The sequence below is a fragment of the Oncorhynchus keta genome, chromosome 37 (genome assembly GCF_023373465.1).
Source record: "Oncorhynchus keta strain PuntledgeMale-10-30-2019 chromosome 37, Oket_V2, whole genome shotgun sequence".
Lineage (NCBI taxonomy): Eukaryota > Metazoa > Chordata > Actinopteri > Salmoniformes > Salmonidae > Oncorhynchus > Oncorhynchus keta.
Genome location: NC_068457.1, coordinates 12,187,315 through 12,211,469, shown reverse-complemented (window position 1 = coordinate 12,211,469; position 24,155 = coordinate 12,187,315). Strand labels below are relative to the sequence as shown.

Genomic DNA, 24,155 nt, shown 5'->3' with positions numbered 1-24,155 from the left:
ACGAGTGTGCCGAGATTCGGGAAGCAAGGACAGGGAGTGTTTTAATAAATAAACACGACACTCAAACAACGTACCGACATGAAAACAGAGTCAATAACACCCGAGGGAAAAACCAATGGGAGTGACAGATATAGGGAAGATAATCAAGGAGGTGATGGAGTCCAGGTGAGTGTCATGAGGTGCTGGTGCACTTGACGATTGTGACAGGTATTCGGGATAATCAGCAGCCTGATGACCTAGAGGCCGGGGAGGGAGTATACTTGACAAAAGTATTATTATGACATCGACCGCCAAACACCGAGAGGGACCGACTTCGGCGGAAGTCATGATAGGCATCCCCCTTGTGTGTGGCCATAATGCCCCCTAAAAAAATCCATGCCTTTTGTGGCTGTTGTGCCCTTGGCCTGAATATAACAATTATAATTCCTTCTACTGGCTGCCATGCTTCCAAAGCACCTCTCACTCCCATATCTCAATTCTTATTAGCCAATGCCTGTCACATGATCGGGTCCTTCTCACAGGCTACAAGTGAAGACAGACACATCTGGGACGCAACTGCACCGTCCCTCTTATCGAATTCCAAGGCGCATATTGAAGATGTTAGAAGAACTGTCCACATTTACTTTTCGTCAGCCAACAAGATGAATAGGCCTAACGAACAGCAAAAGCACTAGCCTATGTCAATGTACTATCCCCCATAGTATAAAAGTTGATCTATTCTATTGGTCACCTTGTCCTTCTGTGCAAGAAATTAATATTCCAAACATACTCTGGGACAGTTGTGGGTTGCAATAGATCCCAAATGAATTAATGCAACCACTCGCATAAAAACGTGTGAAAGCAATGAGACTGAGACTAATGCAATAGATCAGAATGTTTAGCTTTAAAAGTTGATAAGCTATTAGGCTATTTCTTCACAGTGGAGGCGCAGCAATGAACACACTGCAGTAGGCTATAAACGCAAATGTTTCAAAATGCAATCAATTAGCAAATGCAATTATGCATGTAATTCTATATTATAAAGGTGCATTTTTATGGTGAAAACTACCTTCCCTAAACTTGAAACTCATACGCCGTCTATGGATGCCAGGATGCTCCACCGGTTGCAAAACAGATTAATGTGCTTAATTTTAAGTTATTTGGCCACTTTAGTTGTTATATAAAACGTATCAAAACATATAGGCCTATGGGATAGGCTATGAGCTAGGCTACTTGAGGTGTGTGCTAGGGTTGCCAACTGTCCCTTATTAGCCGGATGTCACTTATATTGGGCTTAATTAGTTTGTCCATACAGGACCTCCCTTGTCCCGTATATTTATCCAATCACAGTATAGCGTAAACGAGCCAATTCTTGAAAAGTAATTCCTGTTGTTGTTCGGTCGGTTTGGCATATCAAGGAAATATGAAAAAATCTGCAAAAAAGAAAAGACTTTGCGTCTACAACAAACAATGGGAGGCAAAAAAGACGTGGGTTAAGCCCTTCAGTGGTGACTCGACCAAAGGTTTGTGTACTTTATGCCGTCGAGAATTCTCAATTGGCCATTAGGGAGAATGACCTTACTCGGCATGCATCCACAGAAATGCACAAGATGGCCACGCTAGCTAAAGGTGCTAGCAATATCGGTGCATTATTCGACCTAGTAAAGACAGATTCAGGTTGGATATTCGATGGATATTAGCCTGCAGTTTTCCTTACGTCCACCAACAGCAGTTAGGGACCGTCAACATAGTGACAAATCAAAATGTTCAAATTTCAATAGCTATTATAACCATTACTCCTAAAACTTTCAAAACTGGTTCTAGCTAACCCGATGGCATAGACACACATTGCACACACTTTTTTTGTCGATTTACACATCACACTTTTAAATTATTTATTTAAATATTTGAATTTCAATAGCTTCTTGGTCACGAGCTTCAATGCCATACAACACTCCTTCCATGGCCTCCAACTGCTCTTAAACGCTAGTAAAACCAAATGCATGCTTTTCAACCATTCGCTGCCTGCACCCGCACGCCCGACCAGCATCACCACCCTGGATGGTTCCGACCTAGAATATGTGGACACCTATAAGTACCTAGGTGTCTGGCTAGACTGCAAACTCTCCTTCCAGACCCATATCAAACATCTCCAATCGAAAATCAAATCAAGAATCGGCTTTCTATTCCGCAACAAAGTCTCCTTCACTCACGCTGCCAAGCTTACCCTAGTAAAACTGACTATCCTACCGATCCTCGACTTCGGCGACGTCATCTACAAAATTGCTTCCAACACTCTACTCAGCAAACTGGATGCAGTTTATCACAGTGCCATCCGTTTTGTCACTAAAGCACCTTATACTACCCACCACTGCGACTTGTATGCTCTAGTCGGCTGGCCCTCGCTACATATTCGTCGCCAGACCCACTGGCTTCAGGTCATCTACAAGGCCATGCTAGGCAAAGCTCCGCCTTATCTCAGCTCACTGGTCACGATGGCAACACCCATCCGTAGCACGTGCTCCAGCAGGTGTATCTCATTGATCATCCCTAAAGCCAACACCTCATTCGGCCGCCTTTCGTTCCAGTACTCTGCTGCCTGTGACTGGAACGAATTGCAAAATCGCTGAAGTTGGAGACTTTTATCTCCCTCACCAACTTCAAACATCAGCTAGCTGAGCAGCTAACCGATCGCTGCAGCTGTACATAATCTATTGGTAAATAGCACACCCATTTTCACCTACCTCATCCCCACAGTTTTTATTTATTTACTTTTCTGCTCTTTTGCACACCAATATCTCTACCTGTACATGATCATCTGATCATTTATCACTCCAGTGTTAATCTGCAATATTGTAATTATTCGCCTACCTCATGCCTTTTGTACACATTGTATATAGACTCCCCTTTTTTCTCTGTGTTATTGACTTGTTAATTGTTTACTCCATGTGTAACTCTGTGTTGTCTGTTCACACTGCTATGCTTTATCTTGGCCAGGTCGCAGTTGCAAATGAGAACCTGTTCTCAACTAGCCTACCTGGTTAAATAAAGGTGAAATAAAAAAATAAAAAATAAAAAGCTTTGTCCTATTTCTATACCTAAAAAGCTAGATCGAGGGGGGTAAATTAATGACAATACAAAAATAAGAATTTTAAAGCCAAAGCTTTTTACAGCGCCTCAAGATAATCTTAGGTTAAAGTTGATCTCTAAAATATATTCTGTATTGTCCTCAACATGAAATCATATTTTTTCCCTGGCAGATTACTTCATTAGATCACCATCGACAACCAGTTTCTGATTGTGTTTGATAAAACATTGGTCAAATAAGTCCACAGCAAGGAGATGAGTGTGCGACAGACTTACATTTTAATTTGTATGGTTAGAGAAGCAGAATGTGTAGTCGGGTACTACAGTATATAATGACTTAATCATCATCATGTTCTGTCCCTATCTCCTCCAGCTGTTGGGAGCTCAGTACAGTGATGTGTTTAATTACACACTGTGGGGTATCCCCTCTTTTCCCTCTATTCAACACAGAGTAGCTGTGTGGCCATGGATGCGTCCCAAAATGCACTCTATTCCCTATATAGGGCACAACTTTTGACCAGAGCCCTCGGCTCTGGTCAAAAGTAGTACACTGTATCGGGAATAGGGTGTCATTTAGGACACTAGCTTTATCAGGCCACGGTCTGGTGGGTTTTAAAAGCAGAAAGAGTTAAGAAGCTTTGGGAGCAGAGCTGTAGGATAGCCTTGGACAGGCCAGCAGCAGGTTCGACACGCTTCTGTCACTTCCGGCAAGAGAGAGACAACTCACTTGCCCAGGATTAACTGGGATAGAGAGAGGATTACACTCTTCTCTTCTTTCTTTCCAGTTCGCTACGTGGTAAAAGCACAGACCTGTTACCAGCAAATTCCCTGGGGACTCTCACTCTGTGGCAAAAATTGGTAAACTGTATTACACAGAGGACAAATCCTCCTCTGGAGCTAAGTAATTAAGGATTGAGGAAGCGAGTCAAAGGGACTGGAAGAAAAGAGACCACAGAGGTAAGTAGTGAGCACGCAGGAATGTGTTAAGTCTTTTACAGTTGGCTCCGAGCCCAGATACAGTAGACTCTCACTCTGACTGTTGAGGAGGTGGAATTGGGCTCTTCTAGTTTTCAGGATTTAAAAAAAAATCCACATACTTCTGTTTTAAGATGTAACACTACATCACCAGTATTGTTTTATCTTTCTGTTGAATGGGTGATGTTGACCGACACAGGGACATGGTAGCACGTAGAATACGGAATTAGAAGAGACTGCTTAAGTGGGCCATTGACTTTTGAACCCTGAGTTTATTTCACACACTGGGCATTAAGTTACCCTTAGGGTTTTTAACGTGTGACAGTGGAGGCTGTTTTTACCTGGGAAGTTATTAACACCCTGTTGACATCCATCATAGCAGAACTGATGACTATGTATATAGAGGTCAGAGTCTTATTAATCTGGATTAATGTTACGTTATTGTTATCGAAAATGTGTAAGAAGATTAGATGTTATCATTCAGCTTTTAGATGAACTACTAAGCAAAGAATATATTTTTATCTCATTTCTCTCTTTCCAAGGTCTGGGTTGGGGTGAATTTCCAGCGGTCAGTGCTGGGTGATCCCCATGAGGCAGACTGTGGAAGCCGAGGTGGTGATGTCGTCCCCTAGACTGAGTGACCATGGTCAGAAATAGGAACCGGCTTCTCTCTCAACCTCTAGCTGATGGCAATGCACTTCTCTCCTGTATGTTGTGATAATCCTATTGCTATTTATCTTTATGATTATGTTGGTGTCCTCCAGGGCTAAGGCAGATCCTGTCTGACGTGGTGGAGGAGGTGAAACATTCCATCAATAAGGAAATCAACGGGGCAGAGCTCCTATACAGCCTCCTCAACGCCCCCTGGCTCAACTCCCTGCTCAAAGTTAGTCTGGGAGTCTAGTCTGTGATATACTCTCATCTGGGGTTTAGAAAGGCTGTGTTTCACTTCATCTCTACTTTCTCTCGGGTCTCCAGGTGCATGAGTGTCTGCGGCAACACCAGAGAGAGCCTCCTGCTCCCTTCCTACCGTACACAACACAGCTCATCCAACAGGTAGGACCTTTCCCTCTACTGCTTTGCCCTCTTCCCTCATTGGCGTGTCAGTGGTGTCAGTCCTGTCCTGTGTCCACTCAAACCGTCTTTCTGCTTCTCTTCTAGATTCTGACTGACATGAGAACAGTTCCGAACACTTCTGCTGAGGCCAGGGAGCTTTACAGTCTCCTCAGGGGACCACACCTCCAGGTGAGAGATCCTGAGGCAAAAAGGGCTCCTATGATCCTAAACTTTGTATCTGTTGTTGTTGTAACTAAGTTCTTCTGGGTTGTGTGCGTTATTTATGTGTGTTGAGTCTGACCTAAATGAATGAATTGACTTAATAGTTGTGCTCTGTCCTAGGCTCTGATATCAACCCATGATATGGTGGCCCAGAAGGATTATGACCCTGTGCTGCCTCCTATCCCTGACAACCTCCCTGACGATGAGGAGGCCATGAGGATAGTCTGTCTGGTGAAGAACAAGCAGCAGCTGGTGAGTCATGGATTGGATACAACTGTTTGTTTTTAAGGAGGAAGGCTTAAAGCAACAACAAAAAAATACTAGATTAAAAGTATCATCAAGGGTGCAATCTTTTACACCTTGCTATTTTCTAACGTGGATACCAAAAACACACTTTTAGTACTTTCACACTTTTCCCTCCATGCAAGGTTACAGAAAGGTCGCGTTTTATGCACACCGAGTACAAAGCAGCAACTCCTGAGGACCTGACGGAAGCTGTAAGAAAGGGCAGATGATGCTTTCATAACATGTAATTTGTTCGATTGTTAAATTGTGTGACAGATGATTTCAATCAGAGTAATCGTAGTAGAGATGGTTTTAATACTTCAACATTCCAGGATGGCTTATGATTAGTGTCACGATGTGTCAGTTTAGGACACCAAAATATACAATTTCCAGTCACTCAATTTGACCCCAAAAATGTTCCCATAGTTATTAAGTTGTATATACTTGGAAGCTCCTACCCATCCACATCTGACATTGCGACCTCTTTTGGAAACTGTTTGGAACAAATCTAAATCCAATCCTGGTGGCAGACAGTTTCAGCAGTACCCTGTGTACCCAGATCCCTATTTCAGGGCTATAGAGGTATCTATGGTCTCAGACAGAGGTAATCTTGTCTAGCCCTGTCTCTCCCCCTGAAAGAGGAGCTCAGGAGGGGGGATCCGCAGTCGCTGGGATACCCTGAGGAAGATGACCCGCCGAAGGCTGATCCACGGTGGGGTCAGGGTGGCGGAGGGCCCCTGGCACGGTGTGAGGGCTCTGGGGGCCGTAGTGCCCGGGGAACGACCAGTCATGCCCAGCACAAGGAGAGTCGGCTACCCACCAGCTGAGTTGCTATCTTCTGCAGGTCCACCACCCCTGGCCAAGCCCCGCCCTCCACCACGGTTTAAGCCAATGAGTAACTGTAGAATGTGCCAGACTGATGCACTCTGGAAAGAAGAAGGTCTTAATCGCTCTGCCCCCTCAGTCTGTAACTCTGTCCTGATTGGTAAGAACAAACTACAGTTGAAAAGGCCCTGCAAACAATATGATTCAATACTGTATCTACTGCCATGAGTAGTACAGTGCTGTACACTGCAATACATATCAGTTCAGGACATTATAATACAACACAATGGAACTTCTACTCTTATTCAGGCTAATAGATTACATTTTTCCAACCTCTCTCCTCCTTGCTTCTGGAGATAATGTGATCAAGGAGCAAGACAGAGAGTCAGCCAACACCCTGTCCCCTCTCCCACACCGCGCTCCACCCCTCCAGCCCTGGACTCTCACCCCTCCCTGCATGGCTGCATACCACCACCCCCCCCGGAACTCCTCCGCGGTTCCGGAGCTACAGCGTCAGATCCCGGATCCGCACGGCTCCCCCCAGCCCCATGCAGCATCGGCGGATAGATGAGATGCCTCGCGACCCCCCTGTGGAGCTGGCTAAGCAGGAGAGCCTGGATGAGTTGAGGTCCACAGTGGAGGAGGCTGCTAGCTCTATGGAGCGCAACACCAATGACGTCTGGCTGCTAGGGCAGAAGATGGCTGCCGCCACAGAGCGCATGTCTGAGAGTGTCCAGGAGAATGCCCAGGCCCTGACGCTGCTGGCCCAGGTGGTGAGCAGATTGCAGACACTCACCGCTGCCAGCAGGGCGGTAGCAGATACACCGGAACCACATAGAGGAACCAGCAGCGGTATTCCACCTGTCAACATATCAGCCAGCGAACAAGAACACACAGCCAGCAGCTTGAAGACTCAGACATCCCTTTCACACCAGTCCAGAGTATGCTCCCTGTCCTCCTCTTCCTCCATCTCCTCCTCCAGCTCCTTCACTGGCTCTATGGACGGCATATCCACATCCCAGGGCAAGATCTCTCAGCCTCAGTCCCCAGCCTGCAATGGGTCACCCAAGGCAGGGTTGAAGACCAGGGTTCCGCCCATGTCTCCCAAAAAGCATGTTGGTGCTTCCCCCACATCTCAAAAGAAGCATGTGGAACCCCAGTTCCAGAAACCCCACCTCTACAACAGCCTCTCAACAACTCCACCGCCTGCTACGCTCGCCCCCAACCACAACAAGACTGGCTGCTGCTCCAGCTCCAGCCAGGGGAAGAAGAAGAGGAAGTGAACCAGCCAGGAGGACAGTGGTGCTCTCATGTCTCCAGGAGACCTTCTATTCCTCTACTTCAGGGAATGGTCCTCTCCTCAAGAGTCCCTCAGAGACCTCGGCTTCAAAAGGCATTTATCCTTTCTTCTGTTATCTTCGTCACCATCATGTCGCCCACCATTCATCCCGCAATTGTGATGTGTTGGCTATGCCCATTGTTGCGTTTCCATCCTCAAGCCGTCCATCTGTGTTTCATGCAACTCTGTGTTTCCCGAATGTCATCTCTTATTTTCACATGATTTCATTTTGTAATTGTAAATAAAGCATGTCCATTATTCCCTTTGGACTCATGATGTCTTCATCTCATATCTCATGACACCCTCCATAACCTGAAATATGCCAAATGTGTGATTGTTGCTGTTCCACCCCAGTGATGAATCTCTGTACACAGTGAACTCCAAGAGTATTTGGACAGTGACACATTTTTTGTTGTTTTGGCTCTGTACCCCAGCACTTTGGATTTGAAATTATACAATGACTATGAGGTTAAAGTGCAGACTGTCAGCTTTAATTTGAGGGTATTTTCATCCATATCTGGTGAACTGTTTAGAAATTACAGCACTTTTTGTATATTCACTTGTGTATTAAAGTGGTAAAAAGTATTTGGTCCCATATTCATAGCACACAATGGCTACATCAAGCTTGCGTGTCTACACATGTGTTGGATGCATTTCCTGTTGTTTTGTTTGTGTTTCAGATTATTTAGAAAGAATGGTAAATAATGTGTTGTGTCATTTTGGAGTCACTTTTATAATGTTTTTAAACACTTCTAAATTCATGTGGATGCTGCCATGATTACGGATAATCCTGAATGAATCGTGAATAATGATGAGTGAGGAAGTTAGACGCACAAATATCATACTCCCAAAACATGCAAACCTCTCACCATTGCAACAACAGTGGAGGTTTTCTGGGGGGGTGTATGATATTTGTGCATCTGCAAATGAAAGCTGACAGTCTGCACTTTAACCTTATAACCATTGCATCATTTAAATCCAACGTGCTGGAGTACAGAGCCAAAGCAACTTAACATTCTTCAAAATCCCAATACTTTTGGTGCTTACTATGTGTGAGAGCTACAGGACATTTTTTTAACCCTGGATTCATGTCCCCTCTCTGTCTCTCTCTCTTAGGGAGCCACGATAAAGCGAAATGGGATAACAGGGGAGATCTTTGTGGCACGGGTGATCCATGGAGGACTGGCAGACCGCAGCGGTGAGACCACCTCTCTCTATCACACACTAACTCTCTCTCTCTTTAATCTGTTTCTTCTTACTCATGTGTGCCCCCTCCCCCCTCTCTCCCCAGGTCTGCTACATGCAGGGGACAGGATCACAGAGGTGAATGGTTACTCTGTAAATGGCCTGGAGCCTGAGCAGGTCATTGAGAGACTGGTGAGTCTACCAGCAGAACACTGCTTGGCTGCACAAATATCCACACATTTCACACAGTCAACACAGAGGATGTCTGTAGTAAGTCTTCATCCACCAGTGATGTACATCATGGTTTATCTGTCTTTGAACCCACAGGCCCGGTCTCAAGGCACCCTCATGTTCAAAGTGGTTCCCATCACAGACAGACCAGTCAACAACCAGACGATAGTGAGTAATGGCATGTTCACCGACCTACCCTTCCCTAGTAACAGTATCAGACAAGTCATGTAAGCTCATTGAACCATAATGGCACCAAAACCAAAGTCTTTCTCTTGACAATAGGAGGTTACTATTCCCAAGAAAACCTATGGCTCAGTTCCTGTCTTCAGTGTTGTAGTAAAGATATTTTTCATTGCATTGTTCTTGTGTCTTGTTGTCTGGTGTATTGTGTCTCCTGGTGTCCCAGCTGTATGTGCGTGCCATGGCAGACTACAGTCCCCAGCAGGACCCGGCCATCCCCTGCGCCGAGGCAGGTATGGACTTCAGGAAGGGAGACCTGCTGGAGATCGTGGACCAGTCAGACTCCCTCTGGTGGCAGGCCAAGAAACTACCCAGCACCTCGGCCTGTGCTGGCCTTATCCCCTCCACCAACCTGCTCAGGAGGAAACAGAAAGAGTTCTGGTGGTCTCAGCCCTACCAGCCGCACACCTGCATCAAACCCTGTGAGTAGAGTACAGTCTCACCTTTATGTCTGGCTTTTCAACTCTTTCACACCAAATTATAAGCAGCTGGTAACAAGTATTACAAGTATTACTGTATATCCATAACAATAACAAATGACAATTATCTTAATCCTCTTGCTTACCTGAAGTGAGCACTGTGAATGAAGGTAAGAACTATGATCCTTTTTTAAAGTGCCAGTTTTCAATGAGGGGCAGTTACTTTTAGTCATGTAGTGTAACAATATGTTGACACCTGCTTGTCAAAATCATGGGCATTAATATGGAGTTGGTCCCCTCATTGCTGCTATAACAGCCTCCACTCTTCTGGGAAGGCTTTCCACTAGATGTTGGAACATTGCTGCGGGGACTTGATTCCATTCAGCCACAAAAGCTTGAGTGAGGCCGGGCATTGATGTTGGCCGATTAGGCCTGGCTCGCAGTCGGCGTTCCAATTCATCCCAAAGGTGTTCGATGGGGTTGAGGTCAGGGCTCTGTGCAAGCCAGTCAAGTTCTTCCACACCGATCTTGAACAACCATTTCTGTATGGACTTGGCTTTCTGCACGGGGGCATTGTAGTGCTGAAACAAGAAAGGGCCTTCTCCAAACTGTTTCCACAAAGTTGGAAGCACAGAACCATCTAGAATGTCATTGTATGCTGTAGCGTTAAGATTTCCCTTCACTGGAACTAAGGGGCCTAGGCCGTACCATGTAAAACAGCCCCAGACCATTCTTCCTCCTCCACCAAACTTTACAGGTTGCACAATAAAAATCCTACAATGTGATTTTCGGGATTTTTGTTCTTCTAATTTTGTCTGTCATAGTTTAAGTGTACCTATGATGAAAATTATAGGCCTCTCTCATATTTTTAAGTGGAAGAACTTGCACAATTGGTGGCTGACTAAATACTTTTTTGCCCCACTGTATATAGTGTATATCATTATTGACTTTGCACTGACCTGTCATCAGTGGTGGAAAAAGTACCCAATTATCTTACTTGAGTAAAAGTAAAGATACCTTAATAGAAAATGACTCAAGTAAAAGTGAAAGTCACCCGGTAAAATACTAATTGAGTAAAAGTATTTGGTTTTAAATATACTTACAGTGCCTTGCAAAAGTATTCGGCCCCCTTGAACTTTGCGACCTTTTGCCACATTTCAGGCTTCAAACATAAAGATATAAAACTGTATTTTTTGGTGAAGAATCAACAACAAGTGGGACACAATCATGAAGTGGAACGACATTTATTGGATATTTCAAACTTTTTTAACAATTCAAAAACTGAAAATTGGGCATGCAAAATTATTCAGACCCTTTACCTTCAGTGCAGCAAACTCTCTCCAGAAGTTCAGTGAGGATCTCTGAATGATCCAATGTTGACCTAAATGACTAATGATGATAAATACAATCCACCTGTGTGTAATCAAGTCTCCGTATAAATGCACCTGCACTGTGATAGTCTCAGAGGTCCGTTAAAAGCGCAGAGAGCATCATGAAGAACAAGGAACACACCAGGCAGGTCCGAGATACTGTTGTGAAGAAGTTTAAAGCCGGATTTGGATACAAAAAGACATACCAAGGAGCACTGTGCAAGCAATAATATTGAAATGGAAGGAGTATTAGACCACTGCAAATCTACCAAGACCTGGCCGTCCCTCTAAACTTTCATCTCATACAAGGAGAAGACTGATCAGAGATGCAGACAAGAGGCCCATGATCACTCTGGATGAACTGCAGAAATCTACAGCTGAGGTGGGAGACTCTGTCCATAGGACAACAATCAGTCGTATATTGCACAAATCTGGCCTTTATGGAAGAGTGGCAAGAAGAAAGCCATTTCTTAAAGATATCCATAAAAAGTGTTGTTTAAAGTTTGCCACAAGCCACCTGGGAGACACACCAAACATGTGGAAGAATGAAAAACCAAAATTGAACTTTTTGGCAACAATGCAAAACGTTATGTTTGGCGTAAAAGCAACACAGCTCATCACCCTGAACACACCATCCCCACTGTCAAACATGGTGGTGGCAGCATCATGGTTTGGGCCTGCTTTTCTTCAGCAGGTACAGGGAAGATGGTTAAAATTGATGGGAAGATGGATGGAGCCAAATACAGGACCATTCTGGAAGAACCTGATGGAGTCTGCAAAAGACCTGAGACTAGGACGGAGATTTGTCTTCCAACAAGACAATGATCCAAAACATAAAGCAAAATATACAATGGAATGGTTCAAAAATAAACATATCCAGGTGTTAGAATGGCCAAGTCAAAGTCCAGACCTGAATCCAATCGAGAATCTGTGGAAAGAACTGAAAACTGCTGTTCACAAATGCTCTCCATCCAACCTCACTGAGCTCGAGCTGTTTTGCAAGGAGGAATGGGAAAAATGTCAGTCTCTCGATGTGCAAAACTGATAGACATACCCCAAGCGACTTACAGCTGTAATCGCAGCAAAAGGTGACGCTACAAAGTATTAACTTAAGGGGGCTGAATAATTTTGCACATCTATTTTTCAGTTTTTGATTTGTTAAAAAAGTTTGAAATATCCAATAAATGTTGTTCCACTTCATGATTGTGTCCCACTTGTTGTTGATTCTTCACAAAAAAAATACAGTTTTATATCTTTATGTTTGAAGCCTGAAATGTGGCAAAAGGTCGCAAAGTTCAAGGGGGCCGAATACTTTCGCAAGGCACTGTAAGTATCAAAAGTAAATGTAATTGCTAAAATGTACTTAAGTATCAAAAGTGCAAGTATAAATCATTTCAAATTCCTTATATTAAGCAAAGCAGATGGCCACATTTTCTAGTTTTTTATTTATTTATGGATAGCCAGGGGCATTCTCCAACTCACACATTATTTACAAACGAAGCATGTGTTTAGTGAGTCTGCCAGATCAGAGGCAGTAGGGATGACCAGGGATGTTCTCTTGATAAGTGAGTGAATTTGACCGTTTTACTGTCATACTAAGCATTCTACTAGTACTTTTGGATGTCAGGGAAAATGTATGGAGTAAAAAGTACATACTTTTCTTTGGGAATGTAGTGAAGTAAAAGTGGTCAAAAATATTAATAGAGTACAGATACCCCAAAAATGACTTAAGTAGTACTTTTAAGTATTTTACACCACTGCCTGTCATACTTTGCTCTTTCAGAGGAAGACCTGATTGATGAAAAGTGTGTTGAAGCTGGTAAGGTTTCCCTAATTTCCTCTACAATAAATCATATTGTTTCACTCATTTGTTTACTGCAAAATGACTTTGGTGGATTATGTTATGAATGGTTTTCTTCTATTTTCTAACAGATGAGGAAGCTTTTGAATCTGGTAGGTAAGTCTTTGTTGAAGTTAGTTGATCATGCAGCCTATACAAAATACAGTATCACTCAACTATAACCTTGTTTTCTTTATCGCAATCATTTCTGAATTCTAATTTGAAATGTGAGAGGAGCTAAGAGAAGGTGAGCATGACCTGCTCTACTGAGCTCTCCTGTGATCTCAATTAGAATCAACTCCAACACCATGTCTAGTGACATGCACATTCATCCCATTCTCATGCTCTCCCCCTCCCTGTTCCCCCCGCTCCTAGAGGAGGGTGAGTTCAGCACTAACATCGAGGGGATCTATCTAACTGGGTTCAGACGTAGCCTGCGTCTGTGTCGGCGCCAGTCCCTAAGCACAGGCTCCAGTCAGCAGTCCTTCTACACACGCAGCGGCTACAATGCCCTCAACAACCCATACGAAGAGGTGGTACGATACCAGCGCAACCCGCAGGACAAACACCGCCTGGTTGCCCTCGTGGGTAAGACACCAGTCCGGCACTAACCAGCAACACAAATAGATTGGCAAAAGATTCAGATATGTATTGACTGTCGTGAATACGTACTATTGTCCATATGGTTTTGTGGCCAATAATGCAGAGACAATATGACACATGTTGTGTTACTGTTTTTGTACATGTACAGTGTGCCTCTGCTTGTATTGACACAGAATATGTGTGATGACATGACGGAGACCTCACAAGTGTGTCCTTCTCTCTCAGGTCCCTCTGGCGTTGGAGTGAACGAACTTCGCAGACGGTTAATCAAAATCAACCCAGTGACCTTTCAAGGGGCAGTGCCTCGTGAGTACACCTACCTGAGTGGCCTACTTGACTGACTTCCATTGTTGACATGGATAAAATCAAGGTCTTATATGACGTCTTGTCTTCCGGTGATGTCATCTGACATATTTTCCCTTCTTCCTCCAGACACAACACGAGCCGCGAGGAGCTATGAGGAGTCTGGTAAAGAGTATCACTTCATCAACAGGGAGCTGTTTGAGAACATGGTTTACAACAACAGGTAGGTACTCATTGAGTAACAGCTGCTCACTTTCCTCTCACGAACACATCTTGTTAAATCAACTGTCACAACATGAATGTGACTCGTGGCCTTATGTCCTAATGGGGACAAAGAGGATTAAGTAAGTTAATAACATTGATGTGGACCACCTGATTATAAGCCAGGGTTTTGTGTTGCGTTTATAAAAAACAACAGGTTTCTGGAATACGGGGAGTACAAAGATCATTTCTACGGCACTAGTCGTGATGCTGTGAAGGATGTTTTGAACAGTGGAAGGATCTGTGTCATCGACATCGAGCCTCATGTGAGTCCTGCTGGCGTTCTTATCAGTGGGGCTTCATCATTCACTTGGCCCTATTGTGGAGTTAGCTCTGTCTTGACCTCAGTTGCATCTTGGCCAGGTCTTCATTGTAACTGAGAATTAGTTCTCAATTGACCCGTGTATGATGACTGTCCCCTTCCAGGCCATCCAGTCAGTGAGGACACATGAGCTTAAGGCCTACATTATCTATGTGAAGCCGCCCACCGCAGAACGCATGAAGGAGACCAGAAAGGACGCTCAGATCACCACCAATTACTATGATAACAGACCTTTCAAAGTAAGCACTCCTATGGTTTTATTATCAATTCTCAATGTTTTAATTGACCAGGAAGTCTCTCAAGATTTGAACCTCTTTTTCCAAAGAAACCTGGTAATAATACGCCATCCCCATGGTGATCAATTGGTTGAAATACTGACCATCATGCCATAGTTAGGATAGTAACCAACTGTCATGTTATTCTGTTCCCAACAGGAGGAAGACTTCCAGGAGATGGAGGAGGCAGCCAGGAAGATGGAGTCTCACTACTGCCAGTTCTTTGACTCTGTGATGGTGAACGACGGGCTGCAAGACTCATGTGTTCAGCTACTGAGGGCTGTGAGGAGGGCTCAGGATGAGCCACAGTGGGTTCCTGCCAGCTGGATACGACCCACAGAGGAGTTTTGATGAGGAGAATAGAGGGGAGGAGAGGACATAAAAGGATAACAAACAGATGGAGGGCAGGGCATCGTAAAAGAGGGAATGGAGAACAACATGGATGAGGAGTGGCTGTCACCTTTGGCTGCTACTTCTGAAGATACCCTCTGCTCTCAAGTGGAATTTGTTTTGGATTGGGTTTATTGTTTTGTTTTGTTTAGTGGTGAGTTTGAGAGACTCATACAGATACTGTCCTTGTGTCTGCTTGAATCTGTTGTTGAATAATTAGCATATTCAAGGCTATGATGGAGCTGGATTAAACCAAAAATCATGTCTGTTTTTCTCTAAAATTGTGTGCGTAGTTGGAGATCATGTATTGATGTGCTACACAGGCATGCTATGAGAGGTTGTAGGTTAACGTCATCTTTCGTATCCATTTAGAGCAAATAATTGTCCATGCTGAATTTCTGTATATTCTTAATGTTTTTATTTTATTTAATAAAAATAATGTTAATGCCAAAGAATGTCAATTCAAGTGCTCAAGATTGGTACTATTTTTCAGTATGAAGGTGAGCAAGTAAGTGGAGTTGTGTGCTCACCATTTGAACACAATGTTTTCATAATACTGAAAGGTAAAAAACAGAATAAAAAAACGTGAGCTGGCACATACCCAGAGTAACGGCGAATAAACTATAAAAAGTAAATTCACCCTGAAGAAGGCACAGTGATGCCGAAACGTTGGTGATTTACCCAATAAATGACTGGGAGTTTATATATGGAGTGTGCGACTCTATTTTTATAGTTTATAATACTGAAGGATACCTTCGGCACAGGCTGTAATTCCAGGCTATTATTATACAGAATATCTTTAGTGTAACATAATGGGATTTGGAATAATTATAAAAGATATGATGGTATACTGTTACTAATTGTTTTTTAAATACCATTTTGTGTGTGAACAGGTGTTTTTGAATATGTGTTTCTGTGGCATTCTGTGTCAACAAGTGCAGAAGACAGAAGGCTTTTATTTTGAAAATCAGGAAGTTCCTTTTTGTGTTCTCAGTTAAAAATCACAGTCATGGCAAGGTCGGGTAAACAGCGTGGCAACCAACATGCAGACGTTACAAGCCCGAAACGTTTTAACAGCTAGGTAGCTAACTAGCTAGTTCTTATTGGGGTTCTGTTTTAAAAGGGTATCGCGCAGAAATGGACACAGGAGGATTCCAGGTATGAAGCTAGTTTAGCTAGCTAATCTTGTAACGGTCGGGACACAAGGATGCTCTAGCTTAAACGTGCTAGCTAATTTAGCCGACTAACGTTAGCTAGTTATCATTTTGCTATATATTACTCAGCTATAACTATTTATCTATAAATTCGTTATAACGAGTGATATATGTTTAATCATATACCAGTTGCCCAGTGTGTGAGGTCTGTTTTTTAATCAAAAATATTTATTTAGGCACAAAAGACGCGACGGAGGGACCTCCCGCCTCTTCCACAGGTACCACTACCAGTAGCCGCGCATACTGCACTACACTTACACGACCATCCATATCATACATCTTAAGTACATTTCGACTTGTAACTAGCTAGTATGCAGCACACTGGTAGCCTATGAGCACATGCCCAGTCAAAAGACTGCTCTCGGACAGCCAGTTTCCATAGGTCTCTCTGGTTTCTGCACTCCGCAACCTGCAGAGGGCCCAACAACAAAGCAGAAGGTGTGACAGGGACCTTGCTGTAGAACCATACAGCATTAGGAGCAAAGGTCAACAACACCATGAAGAGGTGGATGTAGCTAATGTCACTTCAAAAAGGCGGCACAATATGGGAGGGAAATAAAATATGGCCCTAATAATCATCAACATTGTTCTTACACCAAATTATTACATCAATAAAGGTGTAGGCTATTTTTTGTTGAGGGTCTTCTTCACTTTATACCTCAAGGGGACAAATCCCTCAGGTCTGAATAGTCTGATCTGATCTATGCCTTGATTGGTTGGTATTCCAGTACCTTGGCAGATGCCTACTGCAGATTTAGCCCAGGATTAGGCCGTGTCAGCAAGTCTGTGGCACAGGAATATCCCCAGAGCCCTTCCTAATTCTTGGATGTAATGGTGAGAAAACAACTTACGGTAAGTTCTCTCATACACAGTCGTGGGCCTAGTTTTGGGAAGCCGGGCCATGGTACTATTGGATCTTTTCACTGTATGAAAAGGACTCTCTTTTCTGAGTCCAGGTTTGAGTTTTGGAGGATTGTATTGTTAAGATCAATTGGAGAAATGTACTGTTTGAGACTGGTAGTGTTATCTACTTTGAAAGCAAGTTTTGGAGAGAGCTTTGTACAACCACTTGCTTGGTTCCATTGTTCCTTGGTTCCCCTATGTTCTTATCTATTGCCATGTATGGATTGAGGGCCTCCTGAGAGCGCAGCGGTCTAAGGCACTGCAGTGCTAGAGGCGTCACAACAGTCCCTGGTTCGTTCCCAGTCTGTGTCACAACCGGCCGTGATTGGGAGTACCTTAGTGCGGCGTACAATTGGCCCAGCGTCGTCCGGGTTAGGGGAGGGTTCGGCCGGGGGTGTAGGCAGTCATTGTAAATAAGAATTTGTTCTTAACTGACTTGCCTAGTTAAATAAAGGTAAACATTTTTTTTTTAAATAATGAAGTATATGAACTATTCTTGAAGGAGTTATGTAAGATGCCAAGCCTCATTCTCTTCTTCCGTGTCCTCTTTAAGCGTGGACAGCGTGCCCTGCCCCCCATGTCAAGGTGAGTCTCGCCTCCTTATCCTGTTGTGATACTGTTTCAACTCATTTATCCCAGCAGAACATCTCTCACGCTCTCTCTTTCCCTTTTTTATGTGTGGCATTTGAACAACTGCATGAAGTCAAGATACAGGTGGTGAGTTGCCTTCAGATGGATGTTGTAATAGATCATTTATCTGTTGAATTTAGGTTGGTGCTGCTGGCTTGGATATAGTTTTCTTAACCTGTTTTGTCTCCTATGTAGATGAGATGCCGGTCCCTAAAAGCAAGAGGAAAAAGTCAAAGAGTCAGGTGGATGGTGTTGAAAGCCCAGAGGGTGGGTGGAAAAGGAATAGTTCTCGGGAGCTCCTTCTGTTGAACTGCTGGTGAACAACGTTGTTCCAAATTTTGGAAGCACCTTGCCTTTAAGTTTCAAGCTATCAATTAGTTATTAAGCTTGCATTCCACTGTCAAATAGTAATGTATAAACTGTTAAAGTACCAGCAATGACTTGAACCACATAGTAAATACACCTCATGTATATAATAAGAGAGTTGTGTTGTTTGTATGTGCAGCAGACCCAGGGGTGGAGATGGCCCAGATGGGGGGCCTGAGCAGTCGTAGGTCATCTGAGGTCATCCAGGCCTTGACCCCCGAGTCGCAGGAAGCTGCACCACAGAGAAGGAAGAAGAAGAAAAAGGCAGCGACCGTAGGTAAACAACATATCTGACTATAGGTAAACAACATGCCTGACTATAGGTAAACTTCATGCCTGACTATAGGTAAACAACATGCCTGAATATAGGTAAACAACATGCCTGAATATAGGTAAACAACATGCCTGAATATAGGTAAACAACATGCCTGAATATAGGTAAACAACATGCCTGAATATAGGTAAACAACATGCCTGAATGTAGGTAAACAACATGCCTGACTATAGGTCAACTTCATGTCTGACTATAGGTCAACTTCATGTCTGGCTATAGGTCAACTTCATGTCTGATTATAGGTCAACTTCATGTCTGACTATAGGTCAACTTCATGTCTGACTATAGGTCAACTTCATGCCTGACTATAGGTCAACTTCATGTCTGACTATAGGTCAACTTCATGTCTGACTATAGGTCAACTTCATGTCTGGCTATAGGTCAACTTCATGTCTGATTATAGGTCAACTTCATGTCTGACTATAGGTCAACTTCATGTCTGACTATAGGTCAACTTCATGTCTGGCTATAGGTCAACTTCATGTCTGACTATAGGTCAACTTCATGTCTGACTATAGGTCAACTTCATGTCTGACTATAGGTCAACTTCATGTCTGACTATAGGTCAATTTCATGTCTGACTATAGGTCAACTTCATGTCTGACTATAGGTCTTCATGTCTGGCTATAGGTCAACTTCATGTCTGGCTATAGGTCAACTTCATGTCTGGCTATAGGTCAAATTCATGTCTGGCCATAGGTCAACTTCATGTCTGACTATAGGTCAACTTCATGTCTGACTATAGGTCAACTTCATGTCTGACTATAGGTCAACTTCATGTCTGACTATAGGTCAACTTCATGTCTGACTATAGGTCAACTTCATGTCTGGCTATAGGTCAACTTCATGTCTGGCTATAGGTCAACTTCATGTCTGACTATAGGTCAACTTCATGTCTGACTATAGGTCAACTTCATGTCTGACTATAGGTCAACTTCATGTCTGACTATAGGTCAACTTCATGTCTGACTATAGGTCAACTTCATGTCTGACTATAGGTCTTCATGTCTGGCTATAGGTCAACTTCATGTCTGACTATAGGTAAACAACATGACTGGCTATAGGTAAACAGCAGGCATGACTATGGTCTGGCTATAGGTAAACAGCAGGCCTGGCTATAGGTAAACAGCAGGCCTGGCTATAGGTAAACAGCATGCCTCAGGGGAACCATATACCTACTCTTCCTACATTTGTAACTCAAACATGATCTTGTTTGTGTATTATTTCTTCTATCACTTCTGCATGGTTCAGAATATATTCCACTTATATTCAATACATTCCGTACTGTTTTACCAAAACCATTTATAGGCTATATGTCATAGTTGTACTTGCTGTATTTGTGAAATGTATTAAGTTACATGTGGAGCGTTGTTCGTTCGCTTGTTTGTGTCTCAGACCTGGAGGATGACCAGGCTGACCTGGTGAACGGGGATGGACTGGTCCAGAACACAGCCGAGGCAGGGGAAGAAGTGACCAAAAAACCCAAGAGGAAGAAGTAAGATACGCTAAAAGATGTACTATCTATTCTATGGTATCTTAGTCACTTAATGTTTACACATCTGGCATTACTCATCTCATTTGTATATACTGTTTTCTATATTATTCTACTGTATCTCATTCACTTAATAATGTTTACATATCTGGCATTACTCATCTCATTTGTATATACTGTTTTCTATACTATTCTACTGTATCTCATTCACTTAATAATGTTTACATATCTGGCATTACTCATCTCATTTGTATATACTGTTTTCTATACTATTCTACTGTATCTCATTCACTTAATAATGTTTACATATCTGGCATTACTCATCTCATTTGTATATACTGTTTTCTATACTATTCTACTGTATCTCATTCACTTAATAATGTTTACATATCTGGCATTACTCATCTCATTTGTATATACTGTTTTCTATATTATTCTACTGTATCTCATTCACTTAATAATGTTTACACATCTGGCATTACTCATCTCATTTGTATATACTGTTTTCTATATTATTCTACTGTATCTCATTCACTTAATAATGTTTACATATCTGGCATTACTCATCTCATACATATATACTGTTTTCTATACTATTCTACTGTATCTTAGTCTGTTCCGCTCTGACATCGCTCGTACATATGTACAGAATATAGACTTAATTCATTCCTACTTAGATTTGTGTGTATTGGGTATATATTGTGTAATTTGTAAGATATTACTTGTTAGATATTACCAAACTGTCGGAGCTAGAAGCACAAGCATTTCGCTACACCCGCAATAACATCTGCTAATCACGTGTATGTGACAAATCAAATTTGATAGTAAAGTAAAATGTGTTTTCACTTATATGGTTCTATTATGATAGATCCTTTGCTCTTTTAATGAGCTCAGTTTCTCTTTCTTTCTTTGTGGTCACTCCCTAGGAAGTCGAAAGTGTCCGAGACACAGTACGTCAACGAGCTTGATGTCGAGGACGATGACATCATCACAGACGCTCAGCCACCCATCCCGCAGCATTCCCTGTTCTCTGCTCCCCTGGGACAGAGCCAGCCTGTGGGGAAGGTGTTTGTCGAGAGGAGCAGTGAGTATCCCCCTTCCTTATGTTATTTTATGTTTGCTGTACATGGTAGAGTTTAAGAGTATAGGTTCGTTTCCAGGACACAGATGAATTAACCTAGTCCTGGACTATGAAACAATTGCAATGGAAAACTTCTATTGGAAGCCTTACTTGGTTTGAGAACTCGTCTTGTTTCTGTGTCTGGAAAAATTGGCTTTTTATGAATTATTTGGACATCCTTGTGTGTCCTGTCTTCTATGTTGGATAATGTGTTGTTTAACTCTCAGAGAGGTTTCAAGCGGCCGATCGGTCAGACAGACCGAAGTCCAGCGATCAGGTGGACAACTTTGTGGACATCCAGCAGATGTGGACCACCAAGGATGTGTCTGTTAGGGTACATGGTGGCTTCAGGTGTGTGTGTGTGTGTGTGTGTGTGTGTGTGTGTGTGTGTGTGTGTGTGTGTGTGTGTGTGTGTGTGTGTGTGTGTGTGTGTGTGTGTGTGTGTGTGTGTGTGTGTGTGTGTGTGCAGGTGTCTGTTTGAAAAACTGTGTATTTGTGCATGTGTGAGTCTACCTGTGTGTGTGTGTGTGTGTGTGAATGTTCCCTCTATCACTTCTCTCTATTTCTAATATACAGAGGGATTGGGCTGTTCTGCCACGGCTTCCTAGCAGGCTATGCAGTGTGGAACATCATAGTGATCTATGCCCTGGCAGGAAACCATCTCACTACTCTGCCTAACCTACTGCAGCAGTACCACAGCCTGGCCTACCCTGCACAGTCTCTCTTCTACCTGCTACTGGCTATAAGCACTGTGTCAGCCTTTGACAGGTAAGGAGGTGGGTTTCTAGGTGGCACATTGTTGTTATTTTGGGTCAGGCCCAAAATAAATGTGGCCATTGTTGTGAAAATATGGAAGCCTGTGGCTAGAGCTAGGAGGTGTTTGTGTATGTATGTATACAACACACTCGTTCTGTTCCATCAATGGACCCCCTCACAAACACATACACAGACACACACATCTCCTTTCTCCAGCTACAGGCTTGCACATTTTACAACAAACTCCAGTGTGCCCCTGTCCCTCCCCTGTGTGTGTGTGTGCGTGTAGACTCATTCTCTTTCCATTTCAGGGTGAATCTGGCCAAAGGCACCATGGCTATGAGAGAGTTTGTCACCCTGGACCCAGTTGCTCTAGCCTCTTTCTGTGAGTGAAAACATCTTTACAGCATGTTACTCAATTCATTCAGGACAGACGGAACCAACCTGTATATGATGCAGCAAGCACTATGTCTCTCTGGCCTTGGCAAATGGTCATTTCACTGAAGTAACTTTCCCTCTCCTCCTGCAGTGTACTTCTCAGCTCTGGTCCTCTCTCTCAGCCAGCAGATGACCAGTGACCGCATCAACCTGTACCCCAGTGCTAATGAGACCTTATGGTGTGCTAACTAACTGTTTTTATTGTCCTGATATTAACATGTCACATGTTGAACTAAGTTAGTTCTTTTATATTGATTATCCTACTCAGCAATATCACTGTTGGGAGTCAGAGAGAAGAGAACCCCCTTTTATTCTGTTCCTCTGAGTCCAGCCAAAAAAGCATTGTGACTTTTACAACCCCCTCCCCTCTCCAGGCCTCCTGGGTCAGAGCAACAGATCCTGAACCCGTGGATCATAGTGAACCTGGTGGTGGCTGTGCTGGTTGGATTGGCCTGGATCTTCATCTCCGCCAGGCCTGAGATGGATTACACCGAAGGTGAGGCTGAAGTTTTTTTATTTTGTTTTTGGAGATTTAATTAAACAAACAGCAACTTAACATTTCCGCAGACGTAGTTCTGCATGACATTGACAAAGACTTACTGCACAACAGTCACAATTAACAGAGATGAAAAAAAAAGACTACTGTAAACAAAAATACCTACTCAGGCGTACATAAATTGCGACCGACATTGTTGACATGCTCAGTTCTATATGTTACCACGCTCTAAATACTTATCTATATATATGGTTTAATATGTTTTGTATACACCATACTGAAATTGTATACACCATAGATATACAATTACTAGAAGGGACAAAGAACCTCAGACAGACCACAGCAATTTGACTGGATTGTACACATACTCAGCAACCTTACCTAATGACACACATGTTAGATTCCCTTCAGAGATGTGTTTTCATTTTTCATGTGTATAAAAGCGTTGTATGTCAGGTGTCTTTAGAGAGATTGGAAGCCCATGTTATTTCTATCTCCAAACCAGGGTTCCTAATGGCTATGGAGATCGAGTCCTTGAGACCAGAGGAGAAATCAGAAATGTCTACTTGAGGAATATTTGTTTAAATTTTTGCTCGCACATCTTTTTTTGTACCGTATTTTATCAGCCAACACAAAATGTACATGTTGTTTGTGGCAATAATCAGTTTATTTTTGTATGACCCGAATGTGTGCATGTTTTGTCAAATGTATTGGTTACCATTGGAAATAATAAAAAATGTTATCCCACTGAGATGCTTCTAAATGTCATTTTGGGGACTTTAAACCAAACATACAATACACTACATACATTATAGTGTATTGACCTGAAAGAGCATGGCTGTGTCTTCTTTTATTTATATATATATATACCACATTAAATAGAGTGCCTTCAGAAAGTATTCAACTGTAACTTAGCCACCTAGGAACAAACATTCACGGTCTTCATAGTAAGCAACTTCAGTGGATATTTGGCCTTGTGTTTTAGGTTATTGTCCTGCTGAAAGGTGAATTAATCTCCCAGTGTGGTGGAAAGCAGATTGAAATCAGGTTTTTCTCAACTTTTGCCTCTGCCCATTCTGTAGATTTTTTTTTCTCTGGAAAAAGTCCCCAGTCTTTAATGATTACATGCATACCCATAACATGATGCAGCTACCACTATGCTTGAAAATATGGAGAGTGGTACTCGGTAATGTGTTGTT

General features: G+C 42.9%; 2 protein-coding genes across 3 annotated transcripts; both read left to right on the top strand.

Moving 5' to 3' along the window:
- Positions 1–1,351: 1,351 nt before the first annotated feature.
- LOC118370325 (MAGUK p55 subfamily member 4-like) lies at positions 1,352–15,668 on the top strand. The gene is given in 20 exon segments (XM_052499167.1): positions 1,352–1,502; positions 3,852–4,023; positions 4,584–4,687; positions 4,806–4,927; positions 5,020–5,097; positions 5,203–5,286; positions 5,440–5,571; positions 8,885–8,966; positions 9,060–9,145; positions 9,281–9,352; positions 9,591–9,867; positions 12,985–13,032; positions 13,146–13,166; positions 13,286–13,300; positions 13,429–13,641; positions 13,882–13,962; positions 14,089–14,182; positions 14,378–14,486; positions 14,647–14,781; positions 14,977–15,668. Coding segments are annotated over 18 exon segments (1,899 nt in total). The 5' UTR covers positions 1,352–1,502; positions 3,852–4,023; positions 4,584–4,629; the 3' UTR covers positions 15,169–15,668.
- A 512-nt stretch (positions 15,669–16,180) lies between these two features.
- Positions 16,181–23,707, top strand: LOC118369987 (transmembrane protein 237B-like). 2 transcript variants are annotated; one of them, XM_052499166.1, is made up of 14 exons: positions 16,181–16,365; positions 16,598–16,639; positions 17,878–17,909; positions 18,028–18,041; positions 18,150–18,221; positions 18,463–18,597; positions 20,050–20,149; positions 21,073–21,230; positions 21,494–21,617; positions 21,843–22,034; positions 22,334–22,407; positions 22,552–22,639; positions 22,835–22,956; positions 23,462–23,707. In XM_052499166.1, exons 1-14 carry the CDS (start codon positions 16,345–16,347, stop codon positions 23,524–23,526), a joined length of 1,239 nt encoding a protein of 412 aa, XP_052355126.1. In that variant the 5' UTR covers positions 16,181–16,344; the 3' UTR covers positions 23,527–23,707. The 2 variants fall into 2 exon arrangements, with proteins under 2 accessions (XP_052355126.1, XP_052355125.1); XM_052499165.1 differs by having other exon boundaries at positions 18,460–18,597.
- The last annotated feature ends 448 nt before the right edge of the window (positions 23,708–24,155 follow it).

Bases quoted from the DNA above. Each gene is read 5' to 3' on its own strand.
- LOC118369987 (XM_052499165.1), top strand. From the start codon at position 16,345: ATGGACACAGGAGGATTCCAG. The intron at 18,598-20,049 runs GTAAACAACATA...TTTGTGTCTCAG, and splicing joins GAAAAAGGCAGCGACCGTAG to ACCTGGAGGATGACCAGGCT. The intron at 20,150-21,072 runs GTAAGATACGCT...GTCACTCCCTAG, and splicing joins AAAAAACCCAAGAGGAAGAA to GAAGTCGAAAGTGTCCGAGA.